Below are 17,396 nucleotides of genomic sequence, written 5' to 3'. Positions count from 1 at the left end.
TTGAGAAAAACCTACACACACAAATAGAAAAAGTGCAATAAAATAAACACACAAAAGTGTCTCTTGGATGGTTTTCCCCATTATTCTGAAATAACACATTATGAATAGCCCAAAATCTAAACTTGGAAAAATTGTGTCTTGCCTAAAATTTTTTTTTTTTTAATTATTATTTTAGTACTTAAACTAAATCAAAACTAACTCAAATAGTATATATGTTTTACTTCATGTTAGTTAACATTAATTTTAAGTAACAGAATAATTTTGGTTTTAGTTAACTATAATAACATTCCCTTTCATACATCTCTATTCCACTAAACAGAAGAAAGTCATATTTAGTTATAATACTGGCTTGAATAATTATCTGTAGTGATGTGGATCTGTAAAGCAGCAGCAATTGGATCTAGTGTGTGTGTGTGTGTGTGTGTGTGTGTGTGTGTGTGTGTGTGTGTATAAGAAGTCTGGTTATTGATTAAAAGCTGGGGCTGTTTTTTGCATTGTTGGAATCTGTGATCAGGCTCAGAGCCACTGGTGAGATCCCACAATGCACCTGTAGAGTCCAACAAGTTCTGATTTCAGTCCAATTCAATATTTGATTCCAATGAACCAGTTTCAAGAGACAGAATTCTGTCCATGAAGGAACAAACATGCCTGTGAATTTATCAGATGTTTTTTAATCAGACAATTTTAGTCACAGATGTATCTTCCCCATAACAATCAGAACTAAATAAGAATAAATTATGCAAATGCAATACACTGTAGAAAATGATGTATCAAAGATGTAATAAAACATTTAAAAGAGTATGTTTTACAAGAAAAAAAAACTATTTCAGTTTTAAAGTTCTGCATTCAAAATTCTGAGAACAAAATATGTCTACACCAAAATGTTTGAAACACAAGTAGCGTCAGTTTTGTGAAGTTTTGTCAAACGAAATAGAAGCTGGCATGGAATTTGGTTCTATGCAACAGTTGTTGAAGGAATTTTGCATAAGTTACTGTTTTACAAGAAGATCCAGTTTGAGACATTTTTTTTACAAATTATGAGCTAAAAAAAAATATTTAAAATTTACAAAATAAAATGCATGGAAGAATCATTTCACAATTAGATCTATAACATGCATTTAGAAAATAAATAGGGCGAATTTTAATTCCTCTAAAACTCTAATCTACTTTTCGAAAATACTTGATTTTGAATTTGTACTGAATTTGTCCTAATTTTCTCAATGATTAATTTATAAATCACTGTTAATATAAAATTCAAAAGTTTTAAAGTTAAATTGCACACACACAGCATCAAACACGTTTCTGTCACATTATAAAATACAGAAAAGAAAGGTAAAGAACATTCTATAAAAATGTAACATTGATGTCTTTAATATTGACTAAGACCATGTCAAAGATTGATATCATGGTGAAATTTATGGTTGAAATCAAACTTTGATGCTTGTTAATTAGAGTTATTTTTGAGACTTTATGACTTCATGCACTAAAGCAGAGCGGCCCTCTGTGACAAGATCATGATCTGCTCGTTCCTCAGAATAAACTGTCACCATTACGACATTACAACACTGAGGCTTAAGATTTACAGAATAACTCAAACTCATGAGACGGGGCTGATTTCTTGGGAAACTGTGAGAAAACATTGCTTCCAAAGTACAGACAAAACTAAACCGTTTAAGAACCCCAAAGAACTGGGAACAAAATCCAGTCCAAACCCCACACAAATCTGCATCATGAAAGGCCAGAAGACTAAACAATGATTAAAACAATGTTCTGTGGAGTTAAATCATGCCAAAGTCAACTGGTATGTCTAAGTACATATTATTTCTTCTTGATGAGCTTGACGTATGGATAAAAATACAAATGTTCCAGTTTTGACATGAATGTATAAGTGTGTGTTTACAAAATTATCCACAGAAGTTTGTTGTTAATAATAATAATAATAACAATAACAACGCAAAAATATTTTTTTTATTCTTGACTAGCTTGATATATAAAAGGAAAAACATTTTAAATATCCCCAGAAGTTAGAAGTGAACTTTGTTGTTAATACCACTACTACTAATTTTTTACTTTACTATTTTTAAACTGAAGATTAAGCTAAAATGTATGCTTTATAGAAAAGTTTATTGAAAAAAAGTCTTCCTTAAAGGGTGTTCACAATTGTAAAATAATAATGAATAAATACATACAAGTATTTTTATTATTGATTAACTTGATATAGCAAAATAAGACTTTTTGTGTGCGTGTGTTCCCATTTAGACAAAACCTTCCTTAAAAGATGCCCAAAAAGGTAAATAATAAATGATTATTATTATTGTTGTTGTTGTTGTTGATTAAACATTAAAATCAATCAAAATAATAATAAATAATAAAATCAAACATTATTATATTATTACTATTATTATAATTTCTTTTGGGTTAGACTTTATTTTAAGGTGTCCTCGTTACAGTGAAATTTTACATTTAAGTACTAAGTGATATAAATTAACTATGTACTTACTATATGGTTATTAGGGTTATTTGTTTTATTATTATGTAATTATGCATAACTTATTGTTATTATAATAGTATGTAATATGTAATGTGTAACAGGGACACCTTAAAATAAAGTGTTACGATTTTTTTTTGATTAGCTTGATATAGAATGTGTTCCCATTTCGTGTGTGTGTGTGTGTGTGTGTGTGTGTGTGTGTGTGTGTGTGTGTGTGTGTGTGTGTGTGTGTGTGTGTGTGTGTGTGTGTGAGAGAGAGAGAGAGAGAGAGAGAGAGTGTGTGTGTTCATACAAAATTATCCACAGAAGTTAGCTAAATCTGGAAAAAAATTCCTTAAATGATGTTTTAAAGAATCAAAAATGAATGAAAATAAGGTAAATATATAAATTAGCTTAATATAGAAAAAATGGAGAAGTTTGTAGGCTATGATCTCATTCAGTGTGTGTGTGTGTGTGTGTGTGTGTGTGTGTGTGTGTGTGTGTCTCACCGGTGTCGGTGCTGTTCGGTTCGGTTCTCTGCGCACACAGACACCGCAGCATGTGCGCTCCTTTCTGCCGGAGCAGCCGCGCAATCCTCATCGCAAAATCAGTTCACAGAGACGCCTTCATCATCATCATCATCGTTCACGCGCTACGGTTCAGTCTCCGCGCGCCGCAGACAAAAGACTTCCACGCGCTACAGCGGCACATCCGACGCATCCTCACGGAGCTTCACACGGTAACCGACGTGAGCCGAGCCACAGAAACCGATAATCCTCCCGGTGAGCATCGTACTGAGCTAATGACCGCTATTCATCTCGTTATTCTGTGCGGTGCGCGAGGGAAGACGCTGCTGAACGCCACACTGGTGCGTAATCGTGGGCGGTGACGTCACGGGGGACTCGCTGACGTCACGTGCAGGGGCTTGTTGAAAGGAAAAATACATCTGCCAGAAATAACATTTAAATGAAGCAAATTATATTCTATACGCGTAACCTTCACAGAAACATTATTAGATCTTAATTAAGACAAGAATGGCAATGAATATATATATATATATATATATATATATGATTAAAAAAAATATTGAAATTAGTTTGTAATGTATTTCCAAATAAGAGTATTGCATGCCGAGATTTTAGCAATTTTCTTTATTCTTATAAAGTGCAAAAAGAAATCTAGTAAATCAAATGTACATAGAGCTACTAAACTATATTTAATAACTTCATATATATATATATATATATATATATATGAAGTTATTAAGCTTTGTCTACAAGGTGTTGAATAAAAAAAACAGTTCTCCAAATGCTTGCTTTCTCTTTTAGTGATTTGCATGTTGATTTCAAACATCTATAAATCAGAACATTATGTTTTGATCCTCAGACTAAGCTTTTAAATATCATCTTACTAAGACATATTATTGGACATATTCATCATTTACATTACAAGCATCAGAGTCTCAGCATATAAATATCAGCATGTGCACCATAATGCATATTTTTGCTCAGCTTGAGTCTCTGAATAAGATTGAGCCATTTTAACTCACTATATCAGACTATATGACCCATAAAAGCATGACATAGCAAATATGAAACAAACCATTATGCATTTGTTTAGATTTTGTCTAAAGGTTCAATAAACTGTGCCATTTAAAAAAATATAAATAAAAAATATATAAGTTAATTTAATATTTCATGCTTTAAATGGTTAAAATGGAGTTCTGGCACTCTTTCAGATCATAGAAAGCATGCAACTGTAAATGTATGACTATATTTGGCAGACATCTCTGGATTCAAGGTGTAACTGAGGAAACCCATATCTGATCTTTCTCTGACTAACAGATTCTAGACTCTAATCTAAACTGGATCCCCATCTGTTATGTTAGTGTCTTTATAAAGCTGTGTTAGGTGTTTGGGCTGATGTCTGCAGAGGTGAGGATGCTTCGAGACACGTGGGGGCAGCAGAAGCCAGCAGAAACCCCTCGCCCCCAGCAGCTGTGACGCTCTCCTGTGCTATGTGTGATCGTGCATCCTCCCTGATTTCATCAGAATACACCACAGTTATGTGTCATGGATAAAAACACACCGCTGTTACAGTACATCTAGCCAAAAGTGTGAGACAAATATAATAAAAATGCATGTTTTACCTCTAGATTTTTCATTTAAGCCTGTTTTAGGCTTAATTTTGTCATGTTTAAGGCTAAAACTTCAAACTTGAATAATCTTTCTTTAATCAGCATCAATTAAATGCAATGCAAACAATGATGAAAATACTTCAAAAGTAAATTATTAAAATATATAATTTGTTTTACATTTCATGTGAGACATGAGGGAAAATGTGAATAAAACAGAAATTCATTACTAATTTTAATATTTTAATTTGAGGTTTAACAGATTTATATTTATAAATGTATAATGACTATTTCTTTCACATTTTTGAAAACATAAATATATAATATTGCACTTTTCATATAGATGTGCATATAATATGTTTAAGTTGTTTTGTTTTTTAACATTTAATACTATTTTAGGAGCATTACGATTTTATTGATTTATTTCAAGGTGTATATTTTTACAGTTGACTTTAAAAAATCGTTTGTATTAAAATCAGCATAAATTAAATGCAGTACATATGGGAGCCGAGTGTAAATACTTTGCAAGTAAAATAAAATACTTCATAATTTGTTTTACATTTCAAGTAAGAAATGTGAGAGAAAATAATAAAAAATTGAAATGCAATAATTCAGATTATCATTTAAGATTTTTAGGTTTAAGAGATTCATATTTAATTTACTAATTAATTTATTTATTGTGGTTTTACAGGTTTTACCCTTCCCCCCAATCTTGAATTTTTGGTTACATTGTATGAATAAAGCACAAACCATTTCTGTATCTTGTCTACAAAGTGTGCAAAGTCTTATATAAAGCATTTTCTCTCTCAGTTTAAATTACAAGGAGATGAAATATTTGTGTCTGGGCTGAAATGAGAAAACACAGCTGGACACACAGATAATCATGCACAAAATAATAACCTGCTGAGTGATGAGATGAAAGATAAGCGTACACTGCACTCAGTTTCACTACAATATCAAGTTACAGAGAAACGCATCAACATGGAAGAGTTCTGTTTCCTTCAGGGCTGTAAAACTAATAGTGCATTTTATGAAAACATATCAATGTCACATTTCAACACAAACACACAAACGCAGCCAATTTTAGCACATTTAAGATTTTTTTTTTTTATGTTTAATGTTATTTTCTTACAGTAAAACATTGCTGGAATTTGCTCACCCTCAGGCCATCCAAGATTTAGATGAGTTAAATGTAAGCAAAATGTAGCATTGCATCAGTTTCTCATCAATGGATCCTCTGCAGCGAATGGGTGCCGTCAGAATGAGCGTCCAAACAGCTGATAAAAACATCACAATAATCCACACCTCTCCAGTCCACCAGTTAACATCTGGAGAAGACAAAAGAAACAAATACATCAAGACGTTTTTAACTTCAAACTGCTGCTTCATTTGATTTTGTAATCCACAATAACGCTTCCTCCAGTGAAAAAGTTAATCTCCTGTTGTCTCTCACATCAAAATCCAGCCACATATTTGTCTGGAGCGGTTTAAACGCTGCTTGATCTGTGCAGATTTCTCTCCTGATTCCCACCAGAACACTTTTTCACTGGAGAAAAGCAATGTTAAGGATAGAGACTCATATTTAACCAGAAGCAACAGTTTGGAGTTAAAAAGCATCTTAATGATGTATTGAACGCGCAGATTTCCTCAACTCCGGATGTTAACTGATGGACTGGAGTGCTGTGGATTATTGTGATGTTTTTATCAGCTGTTTGGACTCTCATTCTGACGGTACCCATTCACTGCAGAGCATCCATTGATGAGACACTGATGCAATGCTACATTTCTCCAAACCTGATGAAGAAACAAACTCATCCTAATCTTGGATGACCTGAGAGTGAGCAAATTTTAAGTAACTTTTCCATTTGTAGGTGAACTAGTCCTTTAAATGGCCTGAAGGTAAGCTTTAATGTCTGTGTGCAAAAATATGATTTTCAATTATTTCTTTTGATTTTGTGGTGAAATATGACATTCATTTCAGACCTGTGCAAGTTCATACTCCAAGAACTGAAGCACGGACGGAAAGAGCGAGGAGGATGAACAGAAAGAGATAAAGAAGGGTGCGAGAAACAGGAGAGTGGAATTGATATATTTATTAGAGTATTTTTATACAGTGTTGAGCTTCTTTTACTGCTGCCATTTGCAGAGAGAGCAACACACACGCTCGTGCTAATCCACACAAACACACCCAAATCCCCTCTTCTTCATCATCATCATCATCATCATCATCATTATTTCGGTCTGTTGTGCTCATGTTTAACGCACTGGATCGGAGACACACACGAAACAACACTAACAGAACGATACATTCAGTCCGGCACCCATTCAGACGAGTAATAACACAGGCATCCACACAAATATAACGCCATCACTGCTTAAAATGACAGTAATGATGTACCAACTTGACACTTCACAGAGCCTTTTGTCAAATGTGACGTGAACCGCTCCTATTCCAGGCACAGTCAGTGAACCCAGTGCATTCTGGGAGCTTAATTCATTCCTTTAGCACAAGGGTGAGTGTAAAGCTGAACTCTCAGCAACCCTGAAACTAAACTTGCTTTGCCTTCAGCAGAAGCTTTCATGCAAAAAAAATATATAACAATGATAGATAGATAGATCATAGTAATGATAGATAGATAGATAGATAGATAGATAGATAGATAGATAGATAGATAGATAGATAGATAGATAGATAGATAGATAGATAGATAGAGATCAGCACTCACTTCCCACAACACCCTTCATACGACTCAAGTCTCTTCTGCTCACCAAGGCTGCACTTATTTGATCAAAAATACAGTAAAAAATGTAAAATTTTACACTTTCACATAACTGTTTTCTATGTGAATACATGTTAAAATGTATTTTATTGCTGTGATCAAAGCTGGATTTTTCCAGTCTTCAGTGTCACATGATCTTCAGAAATCAGAATAATATACTGATTTAATGCTTAAGGAACATCTATGATTATTATCAATCTTGAAAACAGTTGTGCTGCTCAATATTTTTGGGGAAACTGATGCATTTTATTTTTCATGACTCACAGATGAATAGAAAGTAAACAAAAAAAATAACCTAATCTTCTGTAACCTTATAAATGCCTTTCCTGTCACCTCTGATCAATATAATGCATCCTTCATGAATAAAAGTTTCACGTTTCTGAGAGAAGCAGAATATTAAAGAGGAAGTGATGTTGAAGTGATCACATTATCCAGCAGGATTTGATTAGACTGTGATCATAAGGCTGTGATATTATTGATTAACATTATACTCGACACCCACACAGCGATAATTACATCAGCAGAAAATAAAATCATTTCAGAGGAAAGACGATCAAAGAGAAACTTCTTTAGAAGAGCATGCACTGAACTCGCTGTCAGTGGGTCTGACACTAATGCAGCTCTAAAGACTTCAGAGAGACTGACCGGCTTCAGCGCTGACCGTCTTCACCGGGCCTTCCTCCTCATCCTCCTCCTCTCCTTTACTGCTGTGAGACAGCAGCCGGCGGAACAGACTACAGTAGCGCGTCATGGTCTTTCACACACGTCTGAGTGTGTGTGTGTGTGTTTGTGTGTGAGAATGGTGTGTTTAAAACTGCCAGACCTGTAAATGTGTGCCTGATCTATCAAAATGTGTCTCGAAGTCTCTCGCTGTCTATCTGTCTGTGTCTCTCTCTGTATGTGAGTGACCGTCTGTGTGCCCCTGATATTTGCCTGTGCAAATGTGTGTGTGTGTGTGTGTGTGTGTGTGTGCGCGAGAGAAGGGTGTGTCTATCTGTAATAGAGACGTGTGTGTGTGTGTGTGTTTGAGTGTGTTCAGAATGCAGCACTAATGCACTGCTTACTGCTCAATGCACTTACTTGCTCGAAGTAAATAGTATATACTGCTTATTAACGAAAAAAATGGCGTAGAAACAATTTACAATTAAAAAAAAATAAAATAATGCCAAGTTAAAAAATAATATTTTCTTGTAAAAGTACAATAATATGGTTTCTATTTTTTTACAGTATGCAACAATGAATATTACAGACAGTATTGGGATCTTAAATCATTTTCATCTCAGAAATCTTCATCACTTTCTGGATAGATCCTACAAAGCATTAAATGTCATTGCTATTTAGCTAAATTATATTTTCATGCAATTTAAATAATACAATTGTATTTTTAATTATTATTAAAAATATTCTACAAACTATGTTGCATAATAAAATTATTCATTTATAATTTAGAAATCATTATTAATACTATGTGTCTTTATTAAAATCAGCAAAACTTAAATGCATGACAATGGCTAATAAATACTTAACATCATTATTTGCTTAAAATTTCATGTGAGAAACGTGAGGTAAAATGTGATTATAGCTTAAAAGGTTTTTTATTTTTATTTTTTTAGAAATGTATAAACGTTCTAGATAAATCTTACAAACCATTAAAATATCAAAATGTAAGAAAATTATTATTTGCATAGTAATAAAAATGCATTGTTTTTGAAGATTTAGTTGTAATATTTGAAAACAGCAAAAACATTGTAATATAAATTATCTTAATGAATATCAGCAGAAATTAAATGCAGCACAAAAATAATATTGCATAAAAATGCAGCCTAGGACCATTTTATTTTAGGGTATCATTTTTAAAATGTATTAATTGTTTTAAGTCAGTATAAATTAAATGCAGCACAAATATCATGGTGGTGTATAAAAACTTCACAGTAAAATAATATATCACCTTTTGTTTCACATTTTATGTGAGGGAAAATGATTTAAATGATTTTTGAGCATCAAAGAATGAGTTATTAAGAAGGAGATGTTAATATCTAGTCCTGTTTATTCTCTTGCATGCATGACACTGGAAGTGAAACGTCATATGTACTAGACGTTTTCCCTGTATTTTGTGTGTTTGTGTTGTGCATCATTAGTCGAGTGTGTTTTTATTATGACAAGCTGATGACATTTTATAAATGTTACGTGCATCTGCCTGTGTCTCTATGATGGTGTGTAGCTACCTTTAACACACAAGGACACTTGTCTCAAACCACGATCTATCAAAAGTAATTAAGAAAGTCTGTAAGAAACACCGGCATGAGAAACGGGATCTGTGCATCCCGCAGGCGTCTATTCTGAGAGTGTAAGTTGGTGTCACTGAGAGCGAGAGCTATTTATAATACTGTTTACAGACTTAAAGTGCTGTGCAGGAGGATTCTTCATAACACACACACACACACGGACAGAGAGCTCGAATGCACAAGAAGGGCAGGGTTAAACGCAGCCGTAAACGTGCGTGTTTGTGAGAGAATGTGTGTCGTCATGGAATAGAGTTTGTAATTGTGTCTGTGAGCAAAATCAAACTATTACTGGAAGTTTGTGCTGTTGTTGTTGCTGTTGTTGTCCAGCAGGGGGCTCTAAAATACTTGCGCTGAAGAAAAAACTACAAATGTTCCACTTTATGGGAGCTTTTGAGACAAAAATACACAGTAACAAATTATTGTCGGACATGGATTGCTTCAGTAAGCTTTTATCTTAAGATATTACTAACAATGGCAAAGTTATTCTTATGTTTCGTTGATAAAAATCAATAAAGATTTAACAGCAAAAAAAGAGACGTGAAGCACCGGCTGAAGTGCAGTTATACTTAAAGATCTTTTTCTTGATAATAAAAACTCTGAATTATCAAATACATGACAAAAGACATGTAGTAGATGGTGTGTGATTGTGATCATCATTCAGACGCCTTAAAATTGTGCATCAAATATGATGCAGTTTAGAGGGTTAATAAAGACAAAGTGTATTAATGTTTTTTTGTTACTGTTTGAAAATAAACTTTAAAATAACAAACCTATAAATAAAATGATCCTAAAGTAAGAATTTTGGTTATGCAAAAAAAAAAAATTCTTACAATTCGACATTTAATGTTTTGTAAGATTCACAAAACAGAAATTTCTACACAAAATTGGATTATAAATGTGATGATAATTAATCAAACTTGACATAAGTTGTATGACTATTGGAGTACGTTTTACAAGAAAAATACTATTTCAGTCTTTCTTCTTCGCAATTTTATGATTAATTCAATGTGTAATTTAATCTGTCGTATTTGTAACAATTTCTGAGTGGCAATTATCTTAATCGTTTTCAGTAAGATTCACTTTCCCTCAGAAAATGCTAGTAAATTGTACAAAGTACAAAGGTAAAAAAGAAATGTATCTACACCCATTGTTTTTCCAGTGTACAGATTTCTTGCAAATTTTCCATTAGTAAAACTATTGATTAGTCATAGTATATACACATAAGACCAAAAGAAATACAAAATAAAATAAAGAAAAACGCAGAAATTGCTTGTAAATTTCAGAACCAATTACAAAAGAAGCGCAAATGACACATGAATTAATTATGAAATAAATAAAAAAATGAAATAGCCTTTTCTTGCAAACAGTGCTCCTATAAACTCCAAAGTAATTTTTCACAGTTTAGTTTTACAGGACACTATTCTATATTATGTTTCTGAAGGTGCATTCACTTTACAAAACCAAGATATCTGAGATATAGTTTTAGTAGGTTGCATATAGACTTTGACAATCAACAAACCAATGAAACAGATGAGCTCATCACAACACAACACAACAAATACGTGAAAATAATGACAGAACAGCAAACAGCCAAACAAAAATCCTATAACAGTAACCTTATAAATGATTCATGCTGCAATGCACTATAGCCTTTATTCATTTATTGGCTGATTGAGGCATCTTAAATCAAATCAACTAACAAATTATGAAGACAAATATCTGAATGCATCAAGTTGCATTAAATCTATTATTTCTCTGTTAGTTCTTTTCTGTCCTGCAGGATCTTTCTGGGACACAAGGCTGTGTAACACAACACTACAGGACAGGTTTATAGCAACACTGTCCTAACCAACCTTAAGTGTCTGTCAACTAGTTTTGCTGTCCTCATTAAGAGTGAAAACGCTGCACGTAGTGACTCAATCGCAGCCAAATCAGAACATATCTGAAGTTTAATATCTGATTTTTGACTAATGATATTCCACCGTGGGCAGATAATCAAATGTTTTTCTGTGCATCATTCAAGAGATGTGTGGTTTTCTCACACACAAGCATCATCTCACATGTGTTGAAGGGTTTAAATGACGCATGGGGCTTGCTTGAACGTCAGCAGATCAGAATCAGATCAAGAAACTTGACACAGTTTACGCTGCAGATTTTGGCGGCTGGTAAACGGACAGCAGACTGAACCCTATAAACTGATCCGATTACTGCAATCTAACGCATCTTCCCAGGAATATTACTTGCATATGTGATCTGCAACAGGCAGTGAATGCATATTTATAAGCACAAATGAATCTGTGAGTTGGCAATTAAATGAGTAATTTGTGCATAACTGATGATAAACATTGAAATGGTAATATAAGAGTCATTTGTTCTGGAATACATATTTGAAAAAGTCTCATGCATGTTGTTTATTTTTACCTTGTACTATTTGCTATATTCCAAGCACTGTTGTTTTAGAGGTATTTATATTTTTTACATATCTATTATAGTTTTGATAAATATTTTGAATGATGTTTATATTTAAGGTTTTTCTTTTAAATGATGTTTAAATTATTTTGTTATGTGCTTTCGACATTTTTATTCATTTTTTTATATTTTTATATAGCTTAAATTATTATACAAGTACACACACACACACACAAGTATATTAAAGTATCCAAGTATATATACACATAAGTATTATTTAATTTTTAATTCCATTTGAGTAATTTTAGTACTTCAGCTTTAACTTAATTTCAGTTAGTTGCCAAGATAATATTTGACATTTTCTGTTACTTTTTTTTTAACTAAGATTCCTAAATTGTATTTTATTTCAGCTTTATTTCAAGTGAAAATTATTTTTCATAATTTAAATTTTAGATTTAGTTAACGATTACAACACTGATTCAAAATGGTCTGTAAGTTCAAGAAATGTAATCAATGATATTCGTTTCCAGTCACTTCTGGTGCAATAAACAACCTAAAGTCATTCTTCTTTTTATTGCCTTAACAAAAAAAAAAGGCATAAAAAGCATACAGCAATTTGAAAAGCTACTGAATTAATCATTTGAAAAAAAAAAGAAAACAAATGAATCATGGATCAAATTATCTATCGATAGATAGATAGATAGATAGATAGATAGATAGATAGATAGATAGATACGCAACCTGCTGATAGATTCATGCAAACACACCATAACAAAATACTACATATAATGTAATACACATACATGTAAATCTCCTACCATAAATATATCAAAACGTAATTTTTGATTAGTAATATGCATTGCTAAGAATACACTTGGACAACTTTAAAGATGATTTTCTCAATATTTAGATTTTTTTGCACCCTCATGTAAGGATGAAAGAACCTGAGATACTTTGATCTCCTGAGAAACAGACAATACAAACATGCACGGGCATCTTCAAGACACCCCACAGAGGAGACCTCCTCCCCTTCTGGCCATTTGTTTCATTTTAAATCCCTTCATGCTTCCTTCTACTCAATCTGCTCAAAATGATTACATGAAAATGTCAATGCAAGTGTAGTATCATGTCTCAGTGTAACTGGTACAATGGTCTCAATCTTACAAAGGTAGATTAAAAGATAATACAGATCCTAAGAGTTAAGAGATATTTGGCCTACGGTGATGGGAGTGCCCCTTCCCAGGGTCCTCCATGTAAATTACCTCCTGCTCCCATTCAGGTTTGAGACCTGAGTTAATGCAAATTCCAATTGTTAGTTCCTGTCTCCATCTCGGGGGATGTTTGTCGTGGTCTGAAGTATTTAAAGGTTTGCAGCAAAAGGATCAGGGCCTTCTGTAGCCAGACTGAGCCCATAGCACGGTGTCCACACACTTCATACTGTGTATTTTTCTAAAAGTCAGGTATGCATCTTTCACTCTTAGATTCATGAGATTTTGAGAATTTGATGTCTTGTATTGATTTGATGAATTGACTATGACTTACCTGACTGTTAATAAATTGTTACATTTGATTCTATTCTGTTTTACTCTCTAATTATTGGCTCTAGTAGATTGTTACCGCATTTCCTGCGTCAGGTTAGTAACGGACTCAAATTCAGTTGAGATGGAGCATAAGGGCACACCAACAGTATCTTTAGAGATCCGGCTAACACTTGGTTTTTGCCTTGAATAAACTGCGATGTGAACCAGAATTTATATTTATAAAAAGTCTAAGTCTCCCTAAATATAACATTCACCTGCCGACATAAAATGCAGCCAAGGCACAAATAAAGAATGATTCAGACTACAGAAGAATATACTGGCATTGATTCACTCCTCCAGTGATTTGTTTTGTTGTCTCCTTCTGACAGAACAAGCCAAAATCAATTGTGAGTATCACCTGACTAACTATCAGTTTACAAACACACAGATATACCATCACCATCCAACCTTACTTCTCAATGCACTGCTAAGGATATACAGTATGCTTGTGTGATGAATACGTTTTCAGATACTTGAAAGAACCATTTTTGGTTCCTTTTCAGTGAACAGTTCTTAAAAAGAGCAATGTTTTGTCTTGTGTGAAGATTTTAATAATCTGAAGAGCCTTTTTCGTGTAATGGAAAGCTATGGATGTTAAAGGTTCTTCATGAAAAAGTAAGGTGTACATAATGAAAGTAGCAACTTTATGCACTTTGATGTATAACTTGCTTCATACATCCACTAAAATCACTGCCACACAAATTAACTGATTTGAACATTTCAATGCAAGAAGTTAGTTCTGAAAAATGATCAGCAGAATTAGTTTGCATGCTTTTTGTGTGTGTGTGTGTGTGTGTGTGTGTGCGTGCATCTAATTATCGAAATTCAAGCATTTTTGAGCATGATTTGCAATTTCAAGAGTGCAAAAAACATTTTGGGTTCCACAAAGCATGTTTTCCTTGGTCAACAATTGAAAAAAAAAAAAAACATTTTCCATTATAAAGAGCCTTTGGTGCAATGGAAACCTCAAAAAGTTCCTTGCAAAACCATAGGCGCCAATAAAGAAGATTTTTGAGAGCCTGTATAGGTTTTGGGGCCGCTGTATTTACAGCACATGCGAACAGCTACATATATCAGATTCAGACTGACCCAAATCCATTCATCAGCGCTGGATACTGGGATATAAAACAGCAACATCACACTCAGGTGCAGGAACTAGACGGAGGCTTATACGATGCCACTCGAGGACATGTGAAGTATCCCTATATTTCCTCTGAACATTCGGCTGCAGTAAAGTGAAAGTGCTAGCTATCCTGAATGCTGATGACTGCATGGAAGAACCTCAACATATGCCATCTGTACTTCTACAATCAATAAACTGGTGCAAACAGACAAAAACAATCAGCAACACACACAAAAGCAAGTTGTTTGATGCAGACAAGTGTCTCAACATGTGAGGAACTGATGCTTCGACAGCTCGCTGCCACACACACACACACACACAGGACTGGGATGAATGTGATGTGTGGAGCAAGACTGGCCAAACCCCATGCTAAAGGCATTTCTGCTGCATCAGGGTGTTTTAACATCTGCAGATGAATAACACACACACACGCGCGCGCGCTGATGAGCATCACATATGAACACACACACACCCCACCCAGGACCCCGTCAGGATAGCAGACCTGTGTACCGCAAGCTACACAGAAACACACACACACTTACACTCATGTACACACACAGTCACACACACGGAGCCCTGTAGGTGAAATGACGTCAGTCGCTCACCGGCGCTCTTGTCTTTGCTCTCCATCTCCCGTAGCGCTGCTGTCGGTCACGGAGGAAGAGGATGCCGATGATGAAGACACGTTGCTCGCTGCTTGGTGTCGGTTCCTGGCTCGACTCTCACGTGAGAGCAGCTGTCAGTCACTTCACGCGCCGTCCGGTGCTGAGGCAGCGGCGGAATCACGGGCGTGGCGGTGTTTGTTGACGCTGGAGCGCGTGAGTGTGCGTGCGTCCGACCGGGGCTCGTTCCGCGCGCCGTTATCCGGAGCTATCGCAGCTCCGCCGCTTTCAGACACACGGGCGTGACGTCACCGCAGGTGTCATGTGACACTCACCAAAGAGTCCCGATGTGGTCCTCAATCTCACCATGGTACAGGTATCAGACTGAATTATCACGGTGGATACTCTGATGTTTTAATAATAATTCATATAGAGCAATTACACATATTTTAATAATACTGAGAACATTTTGAGATTTGTTTAAGGTGTATGTTTTTTATTTTCCATTAAAAAAAAGATGTTATTCACACAATACATAACTTTGTCTAGTGCTCTTAATAATATATTTTAGCATGAATGAATTTGTCAAAATGTAACTACTGAATGACATGGCATGTGTTTGCATCTGCCATTTAATTTCATTCTGTAACCAACTTGTTCAACAGACCATAATAATACTAGAGATTAAATGTTAAACTTTTTAGCAGCATTTAAAAAAAAAGTGTCATGGCATAGACAATGAAAAACGTTTTTCTTCAAATGTGAAATTTTAAGTATTTTCTTGGATTGAAAATATATGGAAGGCAACATCAACTGTAATTATTTTTTTTTACAATTATAAAAATACATATTTATAAAATGGCCAAACAGAAAATATAACTTGAAACATTATTAGATTTTTTTTTTTTAAGTGGGTTTAACATTTTTGTACAATAGGTTTTTTAGAGTGCAAAAGCATGGTAGATTAAAAATCTTTAACGTCAACAAACCAAAAACCTCTTTCTCACACACACACACACACACACAAACACACACACAATGGCATATATAACCTGGCATGGCCTGCGCAAACTCACACACTCATATTTAAAACGGAGCGGAATTATTTTGGTATTCAGCTGCTTAAGCAAAACTGAATGAGCAGGTGTGTCATATCTAAATGTGCGCAAAAGAGCTTGAAACTCTACCTTCCTCCGGTCAGCAAGAATTAACAACAGCTCTCAGCATTTACACACACATACAGTTTATCATCATCCTGAGCTGTTATTTACAAAGAGGCATTCTGTTGTACTGATAAACTTCTCAGCAGTTACCTTTCTTACACACACATCTGTAATTCTCCATCGCAGCACTTTAGCTGAGCGGAGCTCCTGGAGGAAAAACTCCATCCAAATGTTTCTCCTACAGCTTCGGTGCTTTTAATACAGTGGTAAAAAGAGCATTTAGCTGACAGCATGTGGGTTGTGATCCCTGATGGTGCTCTCTAACTAAATAAGTTGCTGGAGAAGCAGTAATATTGCAATATATTTCAATTCAGTAGGAATCAAACACTGCAATTTTCAAAGAAACAGCTGGAGAAACAGGAGGTTAAATGCTTCAAATGGTTGCATGCAACAATGATGTCATTTTTGCAATCCAATTTTGTGCATAAACATAGCAGCTTTTGGCAGACTGATTACATAATGAGTCAAAGAAAGGGACGAAGTCAGTTGATATTGCGGTCTACTAATCTAAAAAAAACAAAAAAAAAAACGTTTTTGTCAGTAAGAATGCATTAAGTGACAGTAAAGACATTTACAACGCCACTTAAATAAATGCTGTACTTCTGACTTTTCAATTCATTGAAGAAACCTGAAAATTAAAATGCATCACTGTTTCCTTAAAAATATGAAGCAACACTACTGTTTTCAACATTGATGATAATCAAAAAAATTTGTCGAGCAGCAAATCAGCATATTATAATGATTTATGAAGATCGTGTGACACTGAAGAAAGAAGGAATGATGCTGAAAG

The 17,396-nt window shown here is 34.4% G+C and overlaps 1 protein-coding gene across 3 annotated transcripts in view; it reads right to left on the bottom strand.

Annotated features, from left to right (window-relative positions):
- The window catches only part of LOC132107681 (fibroblast growth factor 12-like), a 44,919-nt gene extending 29,187 nt beyond the window's left edge, over positions 1 to 15,732 (bottom strand). Inside the window, exon 1 of one of the 3 annotated variants that reach the window (XM_059513820.1) lies at positions 15,387 to 15,732. In XM_059513820.1, coding sequence (XP_059369803.1) covers positions 15,387 to 15,411 — 25 coding nt within the window. In that variant the 5' untranslated portion in view covers positions 15,412 to 15,732. Of the gene's footprint in view, positions 1 to 2,979; positions 3,360 to 8,029; positions 8,301 to 15,386 lie in introns of those variants that run through there. The other 2 variants (XM_059513818.1, XM_059513819.1) reach the window with 2 other exon arrangements.
- Between the last annotated feature and the right edge of the window lie 1,664 nt (positions 15,733 to 17,396).

The sequence above is a fragment of the Carassius carassius genome, chromosome 28 (assembly GCF_963082965.1).
Source record: "Carassius carassius chromosome 28, fCarCar2.1, whole genome shotgun sequence".
Taxonomy (NCBI): domain Eukaryota; kingdom Metazoa; phylum Chordata; class Actinopteri; order Cypriniformes; family Cyprinidae; genus Carassius; species Carassius carassius.
This window is presented reverse-complemented; position numbering and strand designations above follow the sequence as displayed.